The 22,228-nt window shown below is 44.2% G+C and overlaps 1 protein-coding gene across 1 annotated transcript in view; it reads left to right on the plus strand.

Moving 5' to 3' along the window:
* The first annotated feature begins 3,413 nt into the window (after nucleotides 1–3,413).
* Nucleotides 3,414–22,228, plus strand: part of LOC111969924 (ski oncogene-like) — a 49,671-nt gene continuing 30,856 nt past the window's right edge. Inside the window, exon 1 of the mRNA XM_023996319.2 lies at nucleotides 3,414–4,620. Coding sequence (XP_023852087.1) covers nucleotides 3,721–4,620 — 900 coding nt within the window. The 5' untranslated portion in view covers nucleotides 3,414–3,720. The remainder of the gene's footprint in view (nucleotides 4,621–22,228) is intronic.

Raw genomic sequence — 22,228 nt, forward strand, 5'->3', positions numbered from 1 at the left:
TAAACAAACAATATGTTGCCCAGAATGTTCTTTGACCTACGGTTATATAATTGTCATTTTTTTTATATTGCCATAAAATTCCTATGGCTTCCTATTTTTCCGGCTCTTATTAAGTTATATTTTAGCACCCTCTAGTGGTATTTTAATGAACCCACGTAAAGTGAAGGACTGGGTGCAAGTTTATTCCTGACAATGCCGTCAAACCGGGGAAACTGGGCCCAGGGATGGATTCATTACGTCTTGCAACGGAAACCATTTAAGAACCAAACGCAAGTAATCCGAGCAAACGGAACGTAATAGGCCAGGAACTACGTGCATTGTATAATAGAAACGATCGTTTTCGTTGCAAAACTTTTTCCGTTAGTAGTAAACGTTTTCTGTTGCAAAACATCGGCGTAGTGAAAACCCCCTGGTTATATCATGTGTAGAGCGTCACAAAGGGAAAAAAGCCACAAAATATTGTCATCAAACTGGGGTGCGTTAAGCAAGACCCAACGTTTTGGAATTTTCAGATAGTAATACGCTATGAGGAACAAACATGCCTCTGACGTATAATAAAGAATCGACTCGGCTCTATTCGTTGCATATCTGTAACGTTCAACATTTGGGTACTGAACATCGTCCTGGTGTGTACTCATTCTGTCTTCCAACGGAAACTGTTTACCGTTCAAGAACTAAACGGAAGCAAGCAGAACGTAACCGGGAGGGACCTACCTGAATTTGACCATTGAAACGCTAGTTTTTGTTGCAAAAGGTTTTCCAATTGGAGTAAAATGTTTCTGTTGCAAAATATTTAGCAAAATAATTGGCATAATGAACTAGTAACACAAATCTTATCTGAAGTGTTAAGGAAATATATATTTTATGCACCAAATAATTCAGCATAGGACGCTAATCATAGCTTCTTATTGATTTCAGGGGTTCACATTAACCTACATAAACCTATAGTGTACAATAACTTGTAGTACACGTTTTTCCAAAAGCACAATGAGGTCCTACTTTTCATGGCTATATCTACAAATTATTCATCGAATATTCAACTTATTCTGTTATGTCGTTCTGCCTGTTAAATAGTAGACTATTAAAGACTTTTGGCAGCTGACCATAGAAATATTTGGGTAACACTTTATTATAACTTTGACAAATAACCGTTAATAAACTAGTCAAGTTATAAATGTTAACAGGCCTACATGTTTACAAATAATGAAATAGTTATTAATAATTTAAGCATTTATAGGCCTAAGCATTAGCTGAAAATAATTACAATTCATCATAAGCATTGAACATGTATAAACATTTCTAAACATCCATAATGGAATATTCATGAAAGTTATTTTAAAGTGTTACCCCCTAGGATTTGCTGTAATTGCAGGTGTCTGTAAGCTACTAAAATACCCAATTGAAATAATTTAACCTAATGTGACTATTAAACAATTTCATAATAATAGTAATATTTTGTGTGAAGTATTAATTTGGAGATTAGGGTTTGATAACTGAATGTACTTATTTATGTTTAGCACTGCGGGGGGAAAACGTTGTAAGATCATGTTTGAGCTAGGGAAGACCGGGGCTAAATGTAACACTTTTCCTTTTGCTTATTTATGAAAATACTATTTTAGGGCTCTATTCAATCCGTATCGCGGTATGTCAGCGTGTTTGGAATGTAAAGGCAATGTTCCTACAGTAGCGAGTGTTGGAACATTGCTGTGGGATTTGCTTCCATTCAGCCGTAAGAGCATTAGTGAGGTCGGGTACCGATGTTGGGTGATTCTTCCACACCGATCTCGACAAACTATTTCTGTATGAACCTCGCTTTGTGCATGGGGGCATTGTCATGCTGAAACAGGAAAGGGCCTTCCCCAAACTTTTGCCACAAAGTTGGAAGCACAGAAACGTATAGAATGTATGCTGTATGCTGTATGTTGGCATTAAGATTTCTCTTCACTGGAACTAACGGGCCTAGCCCGAACCATGAAAAACAGCCCCAGACCATTATTCCTCCTCCACCAAATGTTACAGTTGGCACTATGCATTGGTGCAGGTAGTTCTCCTGGCATCTGCCAAACCCAGATTCGTCCGTCGGACTGCCAGATGGTGAAGTGTGATTCATCACTCCAGAGAATGCGTTTCCACTGCTCCAGAGTCCAATGGCGGCAAGCTTTACACCACTCCACCCAACGCTTGGCATTGTGCATGGTGATCTTAGGCTTGTGTGCGGGTGCTCGACCATGGAAACCCATTTCATGAAGCTCCCAACAATGAACAGTTATTGTGCTGACGTTGCTTCCAGAGGCAGTTTGGAACTCAGTAGTGAGTGTTGCAACAGAGGACAGACGATTTTTACGTGCTAAGCGCTACGCGCTTCAGCACTCGGCGGTCCCATTCAGTGAGTTTGTGTGGCCTACCACTTCGCGGCTGAGCCATTGTTGCTCCTAGATGTTTCTACTTCACAATAACAGCACTTTTATCATTATGTGAATGTGTCTAAATACCATATAAAATACAATATAATTTTAGGTACACTGCAATACAAATAACCCTGTTACAACTAACCCCCATTACTAATCTGAGTCTAATCTAAGTCTTGTGAGATAAAAAAAAAACTGAAAAGCCCATTTCTTACTTATCACATTTATATATAATTGTAGATACATGGAGAGTGTTCCACAGGTCAATAATCAAAAAAGAGAGCCAGCAATTCATTGGGGCATGGACTCTACATGAAAAACCCAGCAGCGTTGCAGTTCTTAACAAAAACCGGTGCGCCTGGAACCTACTACCATTCCTCGTTCAAAGGCACTTACATCCTTTGTCTTGCCCATTCTCCCTCTGAATGGCACACATACACAATCCATTTCTCAATTATCTCAAGTCTTAAAAATCCTTCTGTAACCTGTCTCCTCCCCTTCATCTACACTGACTGAAGTGGATTTAACAAGTGACATCAATAAGGGATCATAGCTTTCACCTGGATTAATCTGGTCAGTCTATGTCATGGAAAGAGCAAGTGCTCTTAATGTTTAGTACACTCAATGTAGATACCACTGACACCAAGACTGTGGTATCACACATATATTTATGAACACTGCCATGGGTACATTCATGCATTATAAAGGCTCATTGGAACTAGTTTTAATAGTTTCAATTGAGATGAATGTATTCTCCCCATTGAGGTCAGACTCCACCCTTACTTTCCAGTCTACTAGGTTTTTGTGGCTGCTGCTGCAGCTGCCATGGTATGAGGGGGAGGGACAACTCGTTCAGGGAACAGCCAGCCCGGGGAGTCAGTCACATTCCTGGCCGGGATTCAATGACTGAACCAGACACAAACAAACAGAGAGAGAGAGAGAGAGAGAGYGAGGGGYAAGAGAGAGAGCGAGAGAACGCCAGACTGCTCAGACTTGGCATATTTGAGGATCACATCGTGCAGACTAGACATAGACATTACAACCAGAGACTGCTTTGGAGAAGATAAACATTGTATCGTTTTGACGCTCTTTTGTGAGTGGTCCGACGGATTTATCTTTCTTATCTGTGGACTGGGGAGAGTTAAGAGTATTTCATCTCAATAGTGTCTTATCCTCATTTTTTTAACAGATAACGACCAGGGCCGGTGGTGACATTCTCTAGTGACATGGAAATGCCCTTTTGGTGGATTTTGAAGACAACTGATTAAAATAGATCGCGTAAATTTGAACTCACTTCTCTAGTGGCAAAAACATGGAGGCTCCATCAAGCTTTCAGCCTCATCCCGGACTTCAGCAAACTCTGAAGCAGTTTCATTTGAGTTCCAGGAGCTCCCTTGGTGGACCAGCGGCGTTCTCCGCTCGGTGGCACCAGGAAATTCTCTTCAACAAAGATGGAAAAACAGCTGAACTGATGCTGGCCATGCCTCCCCTGACACCCCAGGTTTTGTCGGGGCCGTTGTTCATTCCGTCCGACCGCTCCATCGAAAGGTGCGAAACTGTCCTGGAGCGCGAGACAATTTCTTGTTTCGTGGTCGGCGGCGAGAAACGGCTGTGTCTGCCGCAGATTCTCAACAGTGTCCTGCGGGATTTCTCGCTTCAGCAGATAAACTCGGTGTGCGACGACCTGCATATCTACTGCTCCCGGTGCACCGCGGACCAGCTGGAGATCCTCAAAGTCGTGGGTATCCTGCCCTTCTCTGCCCCATCATGCGGATTGATCACCCAGACGGATGCTGAGCGCCTCTGCAATGCCCTCATTTACTGTGGTATCTACCCTCCTCACTGCAACAAAGAGCTGTCTGGCTCCCTAGAGTTGGAGAGGACGGAAAAAAGCTTCAAAGTATACCACGAATGTTTTGGTAGGTGTAAAGGGTTATTTGTCCCAGAACTGTATACCAGTCCCAATACCGCCTGTATCCAATGCATGGACTGCAGACTCATGTACCCCACTCACAAGTTTGTGGTCCATAGTCACAAAAGACTAGAGAACCGGACAGTTCACTGGGGGTTCGACTCGGCTAACTGGCGGGTCTATGTTCTCCTGGACCCGGACTATACAGGGAAAGAAGAGAAGGCTGTCCTGGATCAGAACCTCAAAGAAATGAAAGGCAAATTTGACTTCGTGAACAAGTTCTCAAACAAATCATGCCGTGTAAGTCTGTTCAAGTTTTTTTTTWAAGTTTGTGTTTAAAATATCTTTTAACATATTTGATGACATACATTAACATTGAATTAAGTGATAATGCCCGAGAAGCAACCAGTCAGCATTCAGGATTAAACCCACCCGTTGTATAATTAAGCAATAAGGCTCGAGGAGGTGTGGTAAATGGCCAATATACCACAGCTAAGGGCTGTTCTTATGTATGATGCAACACGGAGTGCCTGGATACAGCCCTTAGCCATGGTATATTGGCCATATATCACAAACCCCCAAGGTGCCTTGTTGCTATTATAAACTGGTAACCAATGTAATTATCAAAATAAAGAAAGTCGCACACTCCATGTATAATCTCCAGGCAATTTAATGGGTATTTACCAACGTTTCGGCATCACTGTGCTGAAACGTTGGTAAATACCCATTAAATTGCTGGGAGATTATACATGGAGTGTGCGACTTTCTTTATTTTGATAGTTTATTCGTCTTAGTCAGCACCTCCACACAAACTATGATTCTGAGTGTGCGCCAGCTCATGTTTTTTTTAATCTACCAATGTAATTAGAGCAGTAAAAATAACTGTTTTGTCATACTGGTGGTATAAGGTCTGATATACCACGGATGTCAGCCAATCAGCATTCAGGGCTTGAACCACCCAGTTTATCATTTGTGATAACCTATTGGTTAATGTGTTGTTATTCATTAATCAATGGTAGTGTTTTGAAATAATGGCCCTATTACACAGTTGCGTGTTAAGAACAACTAAGGATATCTGAATATGATATCTTATTGCATGCCATTTAGCCCACACTATTGAGTCATTCCATCACTGTTACATTTGCAACTGACAATGTACAGTAGGGATGACCAACCTGTATATAATGGCCCCTTCCCCTGCCCTGTTCTATTGGTCTCACTCACTCATTCACTCACTCACTCACTCACTCACTCACTCACTCACTCACTCACTCACTCACTCACTCACTCACTCACTCACTCACTCCACACACATTCATACATTCATACATTCATACACACACATTCACACACATACATAAACACACACACACATTCACACACACATTATTTATTTCCAATGTTTTCCTCTCTGACTTTTTGCAGTGCAGGTACATTGGTTTAAATTCACATTAAAAAGGTTGTTTTAAAATGTTCCTTTGAAAACAAAAGAACCTCAAACTTTCACACCCTGAGTGGTCCTCCACTCCACTCTCCTTGGAACCCCCATAGTGTAACTCAAGGGCATCTTCATATGACAGATTTTATTAGTGTCAGAGAAGGGAGGGGGGCTGGGGAATCCATTATTGGGCCACAAGGTGGGTTAGGGGATAAGAGTTAAATGAACTATGGGTTATTACAATGTGTGTTAGATCAGGATAAGTTGTGTGTGTGTGTGTGTGTGCTTGCGTGCGTGCGTGCGTGCGTGCGAACTTGAGCCCATTGAATGCAGGGTGGTGGAAGGTTTTCAGGGTGAACACTTGCCTGAGGTCTATGGCTGTGCTGCCTGGCTCCACGCGATGCTCACAGATGTTCAGAGTGGACAAAGGACAGGGAGACATGGTGGCTGTTTCCCTCAGCTCACAGCAGCTGTTGAGTGGGACTTTGCTAATGACTGGACACTATGTTTCACCGTGGTGTAACAACTACACTATGAATAGGAGACAGGCTATGTCTCTTCAATATTCCTCTCAGTCACTTTACATTTCATTATCATTCCTACACAGGAAATTGTGGAATTTGGAATTATTATAAATTAATGGAGGTCTACCTCAACCAAGAGAGGCTTGGTTGAATATTAGTTCTGAGCGATCAACCGAAATATAGATTATTTTTCCGTTTTTAACAACTAATTGACTGACGTCAGTTCAAATATTTTAAATAAATTGAGTTTTTTTCTCTCCAGTGAGCTCAATGCACATATTGCATGGTTTCTCTAGAGATAAATTACATCCAGCCTGAACTGTGCGATGTAGTAGGGAGTTGTAGTTTCCAACAGGCCAATATTCTACATAGGTTAGCACATAAACCATGGTAATTAACTACAATGACCATAATCCATTATGCATCTACCAGTCTGTGTTTCTTTTAAGCCTGCTATGGAAGAGACAAGAATGCATAATCGTGAGTCTCAACGTCAACAGTGAAGAAGCGACTCCGGGATGCTGGCCTTCTATGCAGAGTTCCTCTGTCCAGTGTCTGCGTTCTTTCGCCCATCTTAATATTTAATTTTATTGGTCAGTCTGAGATATGTCTTTTTCTTTGCAACTCTGCTTAGAAGGCCAGCATCCTGGAGTCGCCTCTTCACTGTTGACGTTGAGACTGGTGTTTTGCGGGTACTATTTAATGAAGCTGCCAGTTGAGGACTTGTGAGGCGTCTGTTTCTCAAACTAGACACTCTAATTTCCTTGTCCTCTTGCTCAGTTGTGCACCGGGGCCTCCCACTCCTCTTTCTATTCTGGTTAGAGACAGTTTGCGCTGGTCTGTGAAGGGAGTAGACAGCATTGTACAAGATCTTCAATTTCTTGGCAATTTCTCCCATGGAATAGCCTTCATTTCTCAGAACAAGAATAGACTGACGAGTTTCAGAAGAAAGTTCTTTGTTTCTGGCCATTTTGAGCCTGTAATCGAACCCACAAATGCTGATGCTCCAGATACTCAACTAGTCTAAAGAAAGCCAGTTTTATTGCTTCTTTAATCAGAACGGCAGTTTTCAGTTGTGCTAACATAATTGCAATATTTTTTCTAATGATCAATTAGCCTTTTAAAATGATAAACTTGGATTAGCTAACACAACGTGCCATTGGAACACAGTTGTGATAGTTGCTGATAATTGGCCTCTGTACGCCTATGTAGATATTCCATTAAAAATCTGCCGTTTCCAGCTACAATAGTCATTTACAACATTAACAATGTCTACACTCTATTTCTGATAAATTTTATGTTATTTTAATGGACAAAAAATGTGTTTTTCTTTAAAAAACAAGGACATTTCTAAGTGACCCCAAACTTTTGAACGGTAGTCTATATTCTTAATTTCTAAATTGTTTGTAAAACGGCTTCCAATGTCTCTCTTTTGAGACACAGTAACATTGTGCCCTCTACAGTTTTCAAAATCTCACAGTTAATGCACATTTAATAATACATTTACATAATCTGTGTCATTTCCACATAAGAAATGGACATTCAAAACTTCACAGTGGCTTGGACCTAAAGAAAAAATGTATGTGTGTCAAAATGTCCACCACCTTACTGCTGCTGTCCTAACTGTAGTCATCATGACATGATATATGATCAGTGTTTCATATTTTCAAAACTGTGAGGTCTCTGCTTCAGGGGGCATAGGGTGGTGTGGGGTTGTGGTGTGTGCTTGTGCGTGTGTGTCTGCCTGCCTTGGTTCACAGTCAGTAGTGTCCCAGTTAGCAGACAGCCAGGCCTGGTCCTTGGGGAGCTGCACACCAGTGCTCCCATACATCACTCTGACAGGGGAAGCTGCTGAGAGGCTGGACTGACAGCCCTGGCTCGCTTACCCATAAAACAACAACAATGTTATCAACCGACCTCAGACCCACATTAATGTCAGGGTGTGTGTTGGGTCAGACCTCACCCAGGATCATGTCTGTCTGTTTGGGCCTTCAGTTACACTACTGTACACAGTTCTGTAAACTAGGTTCAGATAAAAATGACCTTTTTGCTATTTTTGAGTATTTTCTTTGAATAAAAAGATAAAGTATATTGAGATAATAGGTCATTCAATTATAAACATTTCCAAAGTTCTGTAGAACAAGTTGAACAGGGTTTCTACATTGTTCGGGTACAAAGCAGACAGGGAATTGAGGGGGATGACACCAGAGGTCAGGGGGGGACTGGGACCAYAAATCGTCTCTGGCATTCTGTAATGTGTTGTGTTGGTGGCAGGGAAGTCAGGCGCAGGAGAACGAACTTGGTATAAACGGAGTCGTTTAATAAGTCCTCATAAAACTCCAAAAACCAAAATATACAAAAAATAATAAAAGTGGGTACAAAACCCGTCGCACACCGACACATGACTTGCACAAAACATACAATCAAACAGTCTCCGACAAGGACATGAGGAGAAACAGAGGGTTAAATACACAACATGTAATGATGAGATTGGAACCGGGTGTGAAGGAAGACAAGACAAAACCAATGGAAAATGAAAAATGGATCAGTGATGGCTAGAAGGTCGGTGACGTCGACCGCCGAACACCGCCCGAACAAGGAATGTCACCGACTTCGGCGGAAGTCATGACACATTTCTAACACACCGGCCCATTTTCCCCCCGTTGATGCCCCCACACTGCGCTAAAAACCTCAGTTAGACAGGCCAACTGGGCTAAAAATGGACCAGCCAAGGCCAGTCCGCCCCTGTCAGAAGTCCATTGTGTCTGTTTTAAATCGAATCCTGCATTGGGTCATTTAGCCATTGCCTAATGTAAAGATGGGGGTAGATTGGAAGAAAACAGGCTGTAGACTCTCATTGAAGAGATACGGGCCCAGTGGGGCAGGGCCTTAACATGTGTTGTTAAAAAGCTGTGACATCTGACCTCTATCCACAGAGACTGACCCCACTCACCCCCACWATTTTTACAGCGTCCAATCAGATGTCCTTGTGTCCAGTCCACTGGCCAGATGGCTGTCTGATAAAGGACAGAGAGACACAGCAAATAAATAAATACAAATAACAAACATTATTGCGATCTAGCCTAGCAACCACGCAAATACAAAAACACATAGTACCACAGTATCTATCATACAGGAAACAAGTACACCAGCATACAACACAAACAAATTATCTTATGAAACCCCACAATTCAAATAAATAACCAAATATCAAAGGTACAAAAACTGATATTGATTGCTTTTCTGAAATATGAATTCCACCTGTTCTTCTATTTAGGGAAATACATAAAATATAGTTTTGTGAGGAATGACTAAAATATGTTTCCCCCCCCTCATTGTCCAATATTTCTCAGTATAAGCTTTACAAGTAAGAGCAATAACATCAATCTTGTGCATGAGTGTAGAGAAGAAGCGGACTCTGGAGACCCGTGTAGTCCAAACTTAATGGAAGGGATATTAAACTTGTTCATGTCAGGCCAATTTCTCATGCCATCGTTCTGTTCACTCCATCAAATGAGCCTCAAACCTGGGACCAAACCAGTTAACTGAGTACTGTACTCTGAGGTGGAGAGGGACGGTGTGTGTTTTATTTTTGTGTAAAGCCCTACATCTGTGTGCTTATGTATTGCTCTGTGTCACTTATGGCTAGCAAGACAAATCAAATGTTATTTTTCACGTGCTGAATACGACAGGTGTAGACTTTACCGAAGGCTTACTTTACGAGCCCTTTCCCAACAATGCAGAGTTAAAAAATACAAAAATAATCAAAATAAGCAGAGAAAATAGGAAATATTAACACAATAGAATAATGAGGCTATATACAAGGAGTGCCAGTACAGAGTGAATGTGTAGGGCTATGAGGTAGTTGAGGTAATTGAGGTAACATGTACATGTAGGTAGGGGTAAAAGACAGTGTTGTCTGTATGTGTCTGTGTGTATGTGTATTAATGTGTGTGTGAGGGGGTGTATATGAGTGTGTGTGCAGTYTGTGCATGTGAGTGGTATTATGCCTGGATCAGCTGGGCTGGGTGATTCAAATGAGCTCACTGCCGGCTCATTTCCGCACCTATCTGTCTCCTAACCTCTGGGAAGCCCTGAGAGCACACATGGTTCATCCTCCCTGCCCCTGGCCCAGCCCTCGGTCACCCCTGTCTGACCACCACTGACCCAACACACACTTCCTCACTGACCAGCACCTCCCCTAAACGGACCATCCAAGCCAAACTCAGTCCCAGCATCTCCAACCTCTGCCTCCAGTTCAACCTAAACCATAGCCTAGTCCCTAAGCAAACAAATATTTCAGTGGATAATGCATCCAGCCCAGAGTGTTGTTGGTAGGATTCAATATAAGGAGCTCTGAGTCTGTTCAATTGCCTCGTCTGTAAACCCTTTTGAAAACATGGCTAACTAAAGTGCATCATCTCATATTATATGTGATTGAAGGAGAGTGAGAGGCAGAGTGTCAGAAAGAGGGGTGTGAGGAGCTCACAGGGGTCTCGCACTCCATTCTCCAAAGGCTGACCCCCTGTTAAAAGGCCGTCAGCTGGAGCTCTGTCATGGTGAGGGGTGCTGAAGACCAGCTACCTCCTTTGTTCCAGAGCCCTGCCTTTCAGAGGCTGTTAAGTGCAGCCATTCCTTTTTTTAAATGTCTTGTTTCTTTGGGTGGTGCGTGGGTAAAATGGCTCTAACTCACAGCCTCTCCCAGGGTGGGAAACCTATGACTGAGCACTTTGCTGTGTCTGTCTGTATCAATGGCATCCTGTTCCATGTAGGGCAGCCAGTCGCCACTGACTGGTCACTGTCTGTCTGCTTCAAAAGCATGCACACTAACCTGAAAGTACAGCTTCAAGTAGACCTCATACCATTATTCATAACCTATGACAAATAGATGGTACAGTGTTTGTTGATGTGGTGTACATTCTTTAAAGGTGGTGTTTAACATTAGACAGTCAGAGAAGGAGATTAGTGAGGAGGAGGTGGAGAAGAGGAGGAGATTAGTGAGAAGGAGGTGGAGATTAGTGAGGAGAAGGAGGTGGAGAGGAGGAGGAGATTAGTGAGAAGGAGGTGGAGAGGAGAGATAGAGAAGTGAGATTTAGTGAGGAGAACGGAGGTGGAGAGGAGGAGGAGATGTGAGAGAAGGAGGTGGAGATAGTGGAGGAGAGAGGGGAGGGTTAGTGAGGGAAGGAGGTGGAGGGAATTAGGAGAAAGGAGGAGGGAGAGAGATTATGAGAGAAAACGGAAATAGAATGAAAAGGGGAGGGGAAGAAGAAGATTGGAGGAATGTAGTTGAGGAGATGGAGGTGAGAGGAGGAGATTGTGAGGAGATGGAAGGTGGGAGAGGAGGAGATTAGTGAGGAGAAATGAGTGAGATTAGTGAGGAGAAGGAGGTGAGACGGAGGAGATTAGTGAGGAGAATGAGGTGGAAGAGGAGGGGAGATTAGTGAGGGAGGAGATTAGTGGAGGAGATGGAGGTGGAGAGGAGGAGATAAGTGAGAGGAGGAGGTGGAGAGGAGGAGATTAGTGAGGGAGTGGAGAGGAAGAGGAGATTTATTGAGGGGAAGGAAGGTGGATAGGAGGAGGGAGATTAGTGAGGGAAGGAGGTGGAGGAGGGAGGAGTAACGTGAAAGGCGGAGGAGGTGGAGAGGAGGAGATTAACGTGAGGAGGTGGAGAGGAAGAGGAGGATTAGTGAGGAAAGAGGGTGGAGAGGAGGAGAAAGTGAGGAGAATGAGGTGGAGAGGAAGAGAGATTAGTGAGGTGGAGAAGGAGGAGTATAAGTGAGGAGGAGGAGGTGGAGAGGAGGAGATTAGTGAGGAGTGTGGAGAGGAAAGAGGAGATTAGTGAGGAGAAGGAGGTGGAGAGAGGAGGAGATTAGTGGAGGAGAAGGCGGTGGAAGAGGAGGAGATTAGTGGAGAGAAGGGGGTGGAGAGGAGAAAGGAGAAGGAAGGAGGAGAAAGCGGTGGAGAGGAGGAGATTAGTGAGGAAATGAGGTGGAGAGGAGGAGATAAGGAGGAGGAGGGAGGTGGAGAGGAGGAGATTAGTGAGGAGGTGGAGAGGAAGAGGAGATTAGTGAGGAGAAAGGAGGTGGAGAGGAGGAGGAGAATTAGTGAGGAGAAGGAGGTGGAGAGGAGGAGATTAGTGAGGAGCAGGAAGGTGGAGAGGTAAGGAAGAGAAGGAGAGGAGGAGGAGAAGCGGTGAGGAGGAGGAGATTAAGTGAGGAGATGGAGGTGGAGAGGAGGAGGAGATTAGTGAGGAAGAAAATGAGGTGGAGAGGAGGATATTAGTGAGGAGAAGGAGGTGGAGAGGGGGAGGAGAAGGAGGTGGAGAGGAGGAGATTAGTGAGGAGAAGGTGGTGGAGATTAGTGAGGAGGAGGAGGTGGAGAGGAGGAGGAGGTGGAGAGGAGGAGGAGATTAGCTGTGGCTGTGACTGTAGACTTGCTGAGAACAGATGCCTGGATGGGGTTTGGTGTTATTTTATGATCATCAGTTCATCTGCGATAGCCTCGTGATTATGAGATACATGATTAAGACTCTGCTCCATCTGTGTGGATAGCGAAAATCCTGGAGCCTGCACCTGCTGCTGGGAGGAGGAGGAGGTTTTAATCCTGGAACACTCCTGGAATGCACTGACTCGGTTTGGATGAAAATGAACATCTGGACGGCTCGTCGGGGGTCTGAGTGATGAATCTGAGTCTAGTGTCTAAGTTTGACCTCTTCAGACAGGGAAACTGTAATGTTCCTCTTCCCTCATGTTTGGTTGGCCTTACTGCTAACTTAGTTACTGCTAACTTTGTCTGGAATTTTCATTATTTGATTGTTAGAGAACAGGAATTAGAAATATGAGAATATGTCTTCCAGACTGGCTTGCTGCAGCAACACACAAGGCTTAGTAATATTCTGATGATTCTGATGAAAGTTTCTGTCTACAGTTTTTGAAGCCACAGACAGTATAATTTTTTATTTATTTATTATGTCCATCTTGGTTTGCCTTTGAACTAACCTGCAGTACTAGTCTGTGTTTGTTGATCTATCAGACCAGTGCTACAGTAATGTAGCTCCAGCCAGAACAGAACAGAGCAGGGCCTGCTGGTGCCATATGACAAATCGGCATGCTGCTCTCGCCTACGTTCCGCCCACCAACCACCCCCAAAGCTATCAGGAGGATTAGCTCACGTAGCTGAACCAAAAAGACTGCTCAATGTTCAGACAGCATTTGTTCCAAATGATGGATTTAAATGCTCACAAATCATGCAATCATTTCAGTTGTAGCTGGTGCAAATTGTAGGCTACGCTACAGTAACTGAATAGGAAAAGTAGTGAATGTTTTAAGGATTTACTACTTCCTTGCTCTCCAGGATATACATCATTTCTTTTAGGATGTATTGGAACAGATTAACTCTCACTGTAGGTTCAGTTCAGAATTCAAACAATCCAAGACGGAGAGGAAAGCATCTGTTAGCAACCAACATTATTCTGTAATCACTAGGTAAGAAAGTCTGGTTTGCATGAAATATGGTTTTTAACTGAGTGTGTGTCCCAGGCAGCATTCAGAGTTCTCTCAAAGACTACACGCACGCACGCACGCACGCACACACACCAACACACACACACACACACACACACACACACACAACACACACACACACAGGCTGGAGTCTCCTCCATACAGTAGGCCTGTGATTGGAGGCCGATGTGGTTGCTAAGCAGAGCTGCTCTTCCTCTGCTAAATAAGAACTTGGTGCTCTTTCTCTGGCTGGTGGCTGAGAGAGTGTGCCAGAGCTGAGCAGCACAACAAAACACAGACAGGCAGGCAGGCAGGCCTCCCCACACAGACTTACACTCAGCAGAGCAGAGAGACTGTAGGTTTCCCTTCTCCACCCTCCTCTAACCCTGCACAACAGATACATCCTCCTCCTCCTCCCTATAGAATACACACCTCGTCCTCCAACTACATCACATACAGTAGACCTCTTAACAGACTCCAACCACCTCAACTACACCACATACAGCAGATCGTTACAACAGCCCTCCAACCACCTCCTCCAACTACATCACATACAGCGACCTCGTTACACAGACCTCCAACCACCTCCTCAACTACACCACATACAGCTGACCGTTACACAGACCTCCAACCACCTCCTCCAACTACACACATACAGCGGACCTCGTACACAACCTCCAACCACCTCCCCTCCAACTCACACCATACAGCTGACCTCGTACACAGCCTTCCAACCACTTCCTCCTCCTCCAACTACATCACATACAGCGGACCTCGTTACACAGACCTCCAACCACCTCCTCCTCCTCCAACTACACCACATACAGCTGACCTCGTTACACAGACCTCCAACCACCTCCTCCTCCTCCAACTACATCACAGTACAGTGACCTCGTTACACAGCCCTCCAACCACCTCCTCCTCCAACTACATCACATACAGCTGACCTCGTTACACAGACCTCCAACCACTCCAACCACCTCCAACTACACCACATACAGCGGACCTCGTACACAGACCTCCAACCACCTCCTCCTCCTCCAACTACACCACATTACAGCTGACCTCGTTACACAGCCCTCAACCACCTCCAACTACACCACATACAGCTGACCTCGTTACACAGACTCCAACCACCTCCTCCTCTCAATTACATCACATACAGCTGACCTCGTTTACACAGACCTCCAACCACCTCCTCCTCCTCCAACTACATCACATACAGCAGACCTCGTTACACAGACCTCCAACCCCCTCCTCCAACTACAATCACATACAGCGGACCTCGTTACACAGCCTCCCATCCTCCAACTACATCACATATCAAGCTGACCTCGTTACACAGACCTCCAACCACCTCCTCCTCCTCCCAACTACATCACATACAAGCTGACCTCGTTACACAGACCTCCAACCACCTCCAACCACTCTCCTCCCCAACTACATCACATACAGCTGACCTCGTTACACAGACCTCCAACCACCTCTCCTCCGTCCAACTACATCACATTACGCTGACCTCGTATACACAGACCTCAACCACCTCCTCCTCCTTCCAACTACATCACACTCAGCGGACCTCGTACACAGACCTCCAAACCTACTCCTCCTCCAACTACACCACATACAGCGACCTCGTTACACAGATCTCCACCACCTCCTCCTCCAACTACACCATATACAGCAGACCTCGTTACACAGACCTCCAACTACACCACATACAGCAGACCTCGTTACACAGACCTCCAACTACACCACATACAGCTTGACCTCGTTACACAGAACTCCAACCACCTCCTCCTCCTCCAACTACACCACATAACAGCAGACCTCGTTACCACAGACCTCCAACCACCTCCTCCGCCAACTACACCACATAACAGCAGACCTCGTTACACAGACTCCAACCACCTCTTCCTCCTCCAACTACACCACATACGCAGACCTCGTTACACAGACCTCCAACTACACACATACAGCAGACCTCGTTACAAGACCTCCAACACCTCCTCCTCCAACTACACCACATACAGCGAACCTCCCACCACCTTCTCCTTCTCCCTACAGCCACAGAGCTTCTCTCTCCCTACAACTCCTATTTTACACTACAAACATAGAAAGCGCACCATTCCTACTGCCCAGGAAGCTGCCATCCATCTGCAGTCATTCTGTCCTGCCTGTCCCTCGTGCAAATGAAGAGGAGAGGGTGATGATGACTGTGATGTCAGGATGAACCAGACAGCCAGGCTCCATCTCTGCTCTGAATGAAGGAGGGAGACTAATTTATCTGCCTTTCTGCTCTGTTATATCCTATCAAGGCAGGCTACTATGCTGTGTATCTACTTGTATATCCTATCAAGCAGGCTACTATTGCTGTTATCTACTCTGTATATCCTATCAAGGCCGACTACTATGTTGTGTATCTACTCTGTTATACCCTATCAAGACAGGTACTTCTTGTGTTTCTGCTCTGTTATACCCTATCAAGACAGGCTACTCTCTTGTGTATCTACTCTGTTATATCCTATCAAAACAGGCTACTATCTTGTGTATCTGCTCTGTTATATCCGATCCAGACAGGCTACTATGTTTTGTGTATCTACTCTGTTATATCCTATCAGACAGGCTACTATGTTGTGTTTCTGCTCTGTTATATCCTATCAAGACAGGCTACTATGTTGTGTATCTACTCTGTTATTATTCCTATCAAGACAGGCTACTATTGTGTTTCATGCTCTGTTATATCCTATCAAGACAGGCTTACTATTGTGTATCTACTCTGTTATATCCTATCCAGACAGCTACTATGTTGGTTTCTGCTCCTGCCTTGAAGGCAGTGCATTTGATATCTCATACTGCAGCGTCTCATTACTCTGCTCTCATACTGCAATGTCTTTCTCATCCACCCCCTGCAAACTAATAGACAACCAGTCCTATTAACACATCACCACATGGCTAGGCTATTTCCTTCTGCTGCTAGTTTGTCTGGTAAAAAGCTTTGGGATGCGCAGAGCAGCTATTGTCTATTGGTGAAAAGCTGTGAGCCCATGTTGCTCTTAAAATCATCTCTACATCACTCAATAACAGCGCTCCGCAGGAGGCAGACAACAGCAGTAGGCAATAGGCAAGCAGGCAGGCAGACAGACAGGCAAGCAGGCAGCAGACAGACAGACAGACAACAGACAGACAGACAGCAGACAGACAGACAGACAGACAGACAGACAGACAGACAGACCAGACAGACAGGCAGCAGCGCAGCGACAGACAGCAGCAGCAGCAGGCAGGCAGCAGGCAGATAGTCAGGCAAAATGGCAGGCAGATAGGCAGATAGGCAGGCAGGTAGACAGGCAGAGATAGGCAGCAGGCAGACAGACAGACCAGACAGACAGACAGACAGACAGACAGACAGACAGACAGACAGACAGACAGACAGACAGACAGGACAGAGAAGGCAGAGCAGGCAGATAGACAGATAGACAAGATAGGCAGACATGCAGCAGACAGACAGACAGACAGCAAATTGTAGGCAGATAGACAGATAGGCAGACAGGCAGGCAGATAGGCAGGCAGGCAGGCTCACATATCAAATGAATTTAGCACAGGTGTCTTTATTCTACTGGTCTGTACTGGGCTGAGTTAGACTTGTTTATTCAGTATTACAGGCCCTCTTGGTCTGTCATGGTCACTCCCATTATTGTCTCCTTCTTTACCGCAAAGCATCTGACTAGTCCGTCCTTTCTCTCTCTTTTGTTCTTCCTGTTTCTGACAGGAAGTGCCCTCATTCAAAAGCCTTGATGTGTCGTTGCAGACGTGTCACTCCTGATTACTCACCAGAGCAGGGCTCTGTCTCTCCTTTAATCCCTCCACACACTCCCTCACTCCCTTTCTTCCCTCCCTCCATTTCTGACATGGCGGCTTTCGCATTTAGAGAGACAGGCACACCGATTGGGGATGCTATAGGCTCAGAGAGAGAGAGAGAGAGAGAGAGAGCATCTTCCCTCTGCAGGGGCCTTAGATGATGAGATGGCCTCATTCTGTGGCGCTGCCAGGGTGGGGCCCTTAACTGGAGCTCCCGTCCTCTGTCTGGTTTGCCCAGTGGGGCTGTGTGAGCCGGTGGCGTTGATGGGAATCTGGCTGGCTTTATTTCCAGCCAGTCAGCGGGACCGCAGACAGACACAGACTGACTCAGCCTGAAATAGAGCTTGGATGGAGACTTGCCCTTTATCCCATAATGAGGAGACTTATAAACCCAGTGTCTTAAGGCAGSGAATTGTACAGTGTTAGGGCAGAGGTTAGCTTTTACATCACCTTAAAAATCTCCAAGCTGCTTTTCAGATTATCATCATAAATTGGGTAGTCACCTCCTCTTTTGGCACCAACAGCTTAATCTGCTGCATAGTGAAGAGCAGAGGCAGAGTATCCAACTCCTATTGAGGTTGCAGTGACCTGACCTTTCTGGATGTAATGTGCTCTTTGGCAATGGAGAAGATGAAGCAAGGTCTCCTGAGATGGAGTAAGTGAATAGGGATTAAGAGATGGGTTATCGTGACGTTGTGGAACGTTCTGATTTCACTATTGAAAGATTGGGTACATTGTTAATACAATGATATACAGTTACAGTAGTGAAATTGCAGATGAACCCATGACAGACACAACAATAGGTCAGTCTGTGTCACACATGGAATGTATGAATTATTCCAGGGCTATGACAGGGCAATGTTGGAGCTCATCTCCACAAAGACTCCCATCTCTGCATGTCCATATTTAATTCAGGCCTTTCAGCTGCTCAACTGTACAGGCTGATGATAGAATGAGCCTTTCCAGAGGGATTAGTCGCCCTCTCATCAGCCGGCACCCTAATTTCTCTTCCTTTGTTGGGGTGCAGGCTGTACTAAATGGGATAAAGGACCTTGGCCGGACACAGTGGGAAGGAGTGGATTTTGTGTGGCTGGCAGGTGCAGTGGAGTGCAGACGGAGTGACAGTGGGGTTTTGAGTAGTGTGTGTGTGAGTGTGTGTCTGTGAGTAAGTGTGTGCTTGTGCGCATCTGTATGAGTAAGTGTGTTTCTGTAAGTGTGTGTGTGTCTTTGTGAGAGTGTGAGTGTGTGTGTGTCTTTCTGAGAGTGTGTGTGTGTGTCAGAGAGAGAGTGCGTGTGTGAGAGAGTGTGTGTGTGTGTGTCTGGGTGTGTATCTGTGAGTAAGTGTCTGCTTGTGCACATCTGTATGAGTAAGTGTGTTTCTGTGAGTGTGTGTGTCTTTGTGAGAGTGTGTGTGTGTGAGTGTGTGTGTGTGTGAGTGTTTGTGTCTGTGTGTGTGTGAATGTGAATACGTGCGCGCCTCAGCAGGATATGTCTTCCCTGTGGCTGAGTGCTGCTGAGATAGACCAGGAACCTCTGGAACTGGACTTGAACCCTCAATCACAGGGCTCCTCAGGGGTTTGCAGTAAATTCTTCAGGCGAATGGTTTTCTCTCTCCTTCCTCCTCTTTTTCTCCTCACATCTGGGGAGCAGTGCTAGCGCCCCTGTCATCTTTTACTGCGCTGAGGTCATTTCCACCCTATGTGCAGAGTGAAAACACGTGATGTACTGGGTTGGGCCTTGATGAAGCGGGGCTGGCATGGAACAACATGAACACAGGCACACATTCAGCTTATCAACATTTGCCCAAAACTGCCTTTCTAGCTGAGGCAAGTCTCAAACAGCACAATTAGAGCTTTTCAACATAAGTTGTCTAAATTATTATGAAAAAGATACCTATATCTTTCATCGAGTGAATGCTTTATTAGGCTTTAGTGCCAATCTAATTATGTTCAAGGTCATTTGCAATATCAGAAAAAAAGTTTTCTGGAGCAATCAGCTCCAGAAAATACAGGTGTAGGATCTTAATTTGATCACCCTGTTGCAAGATAACTTTCCTGCAATGCAAAATATGTGTTTGTGTATTTGAGGTATTAAAAGGTTTTGAAGTTTGTAATTTCCACTTTGAAATTGTTGACTTGATTTGCCCTAATGAACAATCTATCAACCCATACAAAAATGTCCTGTTGCTGCAGGATTATCTTCCTGCTGAAGTAAACAAGCTCAAGTTAAGATCTTACATCTGCACTGTGGGCAGCCAGAGCAGAATTGAAGTCTTACTGGAAAACGGATGCATGCCCACTAAGCATTTACCAACTGATACCTCTTTTTATGGTCCTGTCTTGGCGTGTTTAAAAAAAWAAAAWAATTGTTGCAGTCTGGACCGGCTTTGATTTCACCGTCCAAGGACCAAATCTGAACCAATCATAGACGTCTACATTTGGTTCAGAATCGGATCGGTCCAGACCAGCCTTTATTTGGCACCTACATAGACGTCTATAATTGGTTCAGATTTTGTCCGATCTGGACCGGCCTTGATTTCAATGTCCACAGACGTCCGGTCTGGACAGGGCATATATTTGGCCCAAACATAGACGTCTATAATTGGTTCAGATTTGGTCCAGTGCGGACCGGACCAAATCTGAACCAATCATAGACATCTATGCTTCTTAAGTTTTTACAGCACAGTACAGCACAATACAGTACAGTAGAGCACCACAGAGTACAGTACATTACAATACAGTACACAGTANAGTACACAGTACAGCACAATACAGTACAGTAGAACACCACAGAGTACAGTACATTACAATACAGTACACAGTACAGCACAATACAGTACAGTAGAGCACCACAGAGTACAGTACATTACAATACAGTACACAGTACAGTAAAGAAAAGTATAGTATACTACAATACAATACAGTAGAGTATAGTTTYCTGCAGAGGTGGGACCAAGTCACTATTATCTGAGTCACAAGCAAGTCTCAAGTCACAAGGTCTGAGTCTCAAGTAGAACGGGTCGAGTCTCGAGTTAAGTTCAAGTCGTGCATTCTAAGAGCAAGTCGAGTCGAGTCACAAGTTTTTTCAAGTCAAGTAAAAAAAATCTATACATGCAATCTTGTTGAACTGCAAATCAAGACCTTGGGACTACAAGGTTCTATCTGACATTTTAGGTGAGAAATGAGTTATAATGAGTTATAATAGATCTTTAGCTGGTTCTTCGTAGAGTATGTCTGTGAAGTTAGAGTTTTGAAAAAGTATGTAAAACTAGAATGTTCTATCTGCAAAAATCCATTTGAAAGGAAGATACCTAATCAGTTGCACAACTGAAATGTGTCCTCTGCATTTAACCCAACCCCTTTGAATCAGAGAGGTGCGGGGAGTTGCTGTAATGTACATCCACAACAACCAGGGAGCAGTGGGTAAACTGCCTTGCTCAGGGGCAGAACAACAGATTTTGACCTTGTCAGCTCAGGGATTCGATCCAGCAACCTTTCAGTTACTGGTCCACTGCTCTAACCACTAGGCTACCTGAACTTCACGCTTCYAAGTTCTATCTGCAATCCAATCACCAGTGGTAGAAAAAGTACACAATCGTCATACTTGAGGAAAAGTAGATACCTTGATATAAAATGGCTCAAGTAAAAGTGAAAGTCACCCAGTAAAATCATACTTGAGTAAAAGTCTTAAAGTATTTGGTTTTAAATATACTTATGTATCAAGAGTAAATGTAATTGCTAAAATATACTTAAGTATTTACAAGTAAAAGTAAAAGTATAAATCATTTCAAATTACTTAAGCAAACCAGACGGCACAATTTTCTTGTTTTTATTCACGCGCCAACCGTCAGACATAATTTACAAATGAAGCATGTGTTTAGTGAGTCTGTCAGATCAGAGGCAGTAAGGATGACCTGGGATGTTCTCTTGATAAGTGCGTGAATTAGACCAGTTTCCTGTCCTGCTAAGCATTCAAAATGTAACGAGTACTTTTGGGTGTCAGGGAAAATGTATGGAGTAAAAAGTACATAATTTTCTTTAGGAATGTAGTGAAGTAAAAGTAAAAAGTTGTCAAAAATATAAATAGTAAATTAAAGTGCAGATACAAGTACAAGTAGTACAAGTAGTACTTTAAAGTATTTTTACCTAAGTACTTTGCATCACTCCCAATCACAAGCCTGAACAAATACAGACGAACCAATCAGAACACATCTTTGCCATCTCCCGCTAAGTATGGTCTAGCTAGTCTATCCAGTAATAATGGCACGCAAGCAAAATAAACAGAAATCTTAAAGTAAACGATGTTGTCACATCGTTGTTCAGTGATGACAATAATTTATCAGATTATTTATACTTTTTTACCTTGATTTAACTAGGCAAGTCAGTTCAGAAAAGAAACCTTATTTACTATGACGGCCTACCCCGGCCAAACCTGGACAACGCTGGGCCAATTGTTCGCCGCCCTATGGTACTCCCAATCACAGCCGGATGTGATACAGTCTGGATTCAAACCAGGGACTGTAGTGAGACCTCTTGCAATGAGATGCAGTGCCTTAGACCGCTGTGCCACTCAGGAACCCACTTATT

Source organism: Salvelinus sp. IW2-2015, linkage group LG1, assembly GCF_002910315.2.
Source record: "Salvelinus sp. IW2-2015 linkage group LG1, ASM291031v2, whole genome shotgun sequence".
Classification (NCBI taxonomy): Eukaryota; Metazoa; Chordata; class Actinopteri; order Salmoniformes; family Salmonidae; genus Salvelinus; species Salvelinus sp. IW2-2015.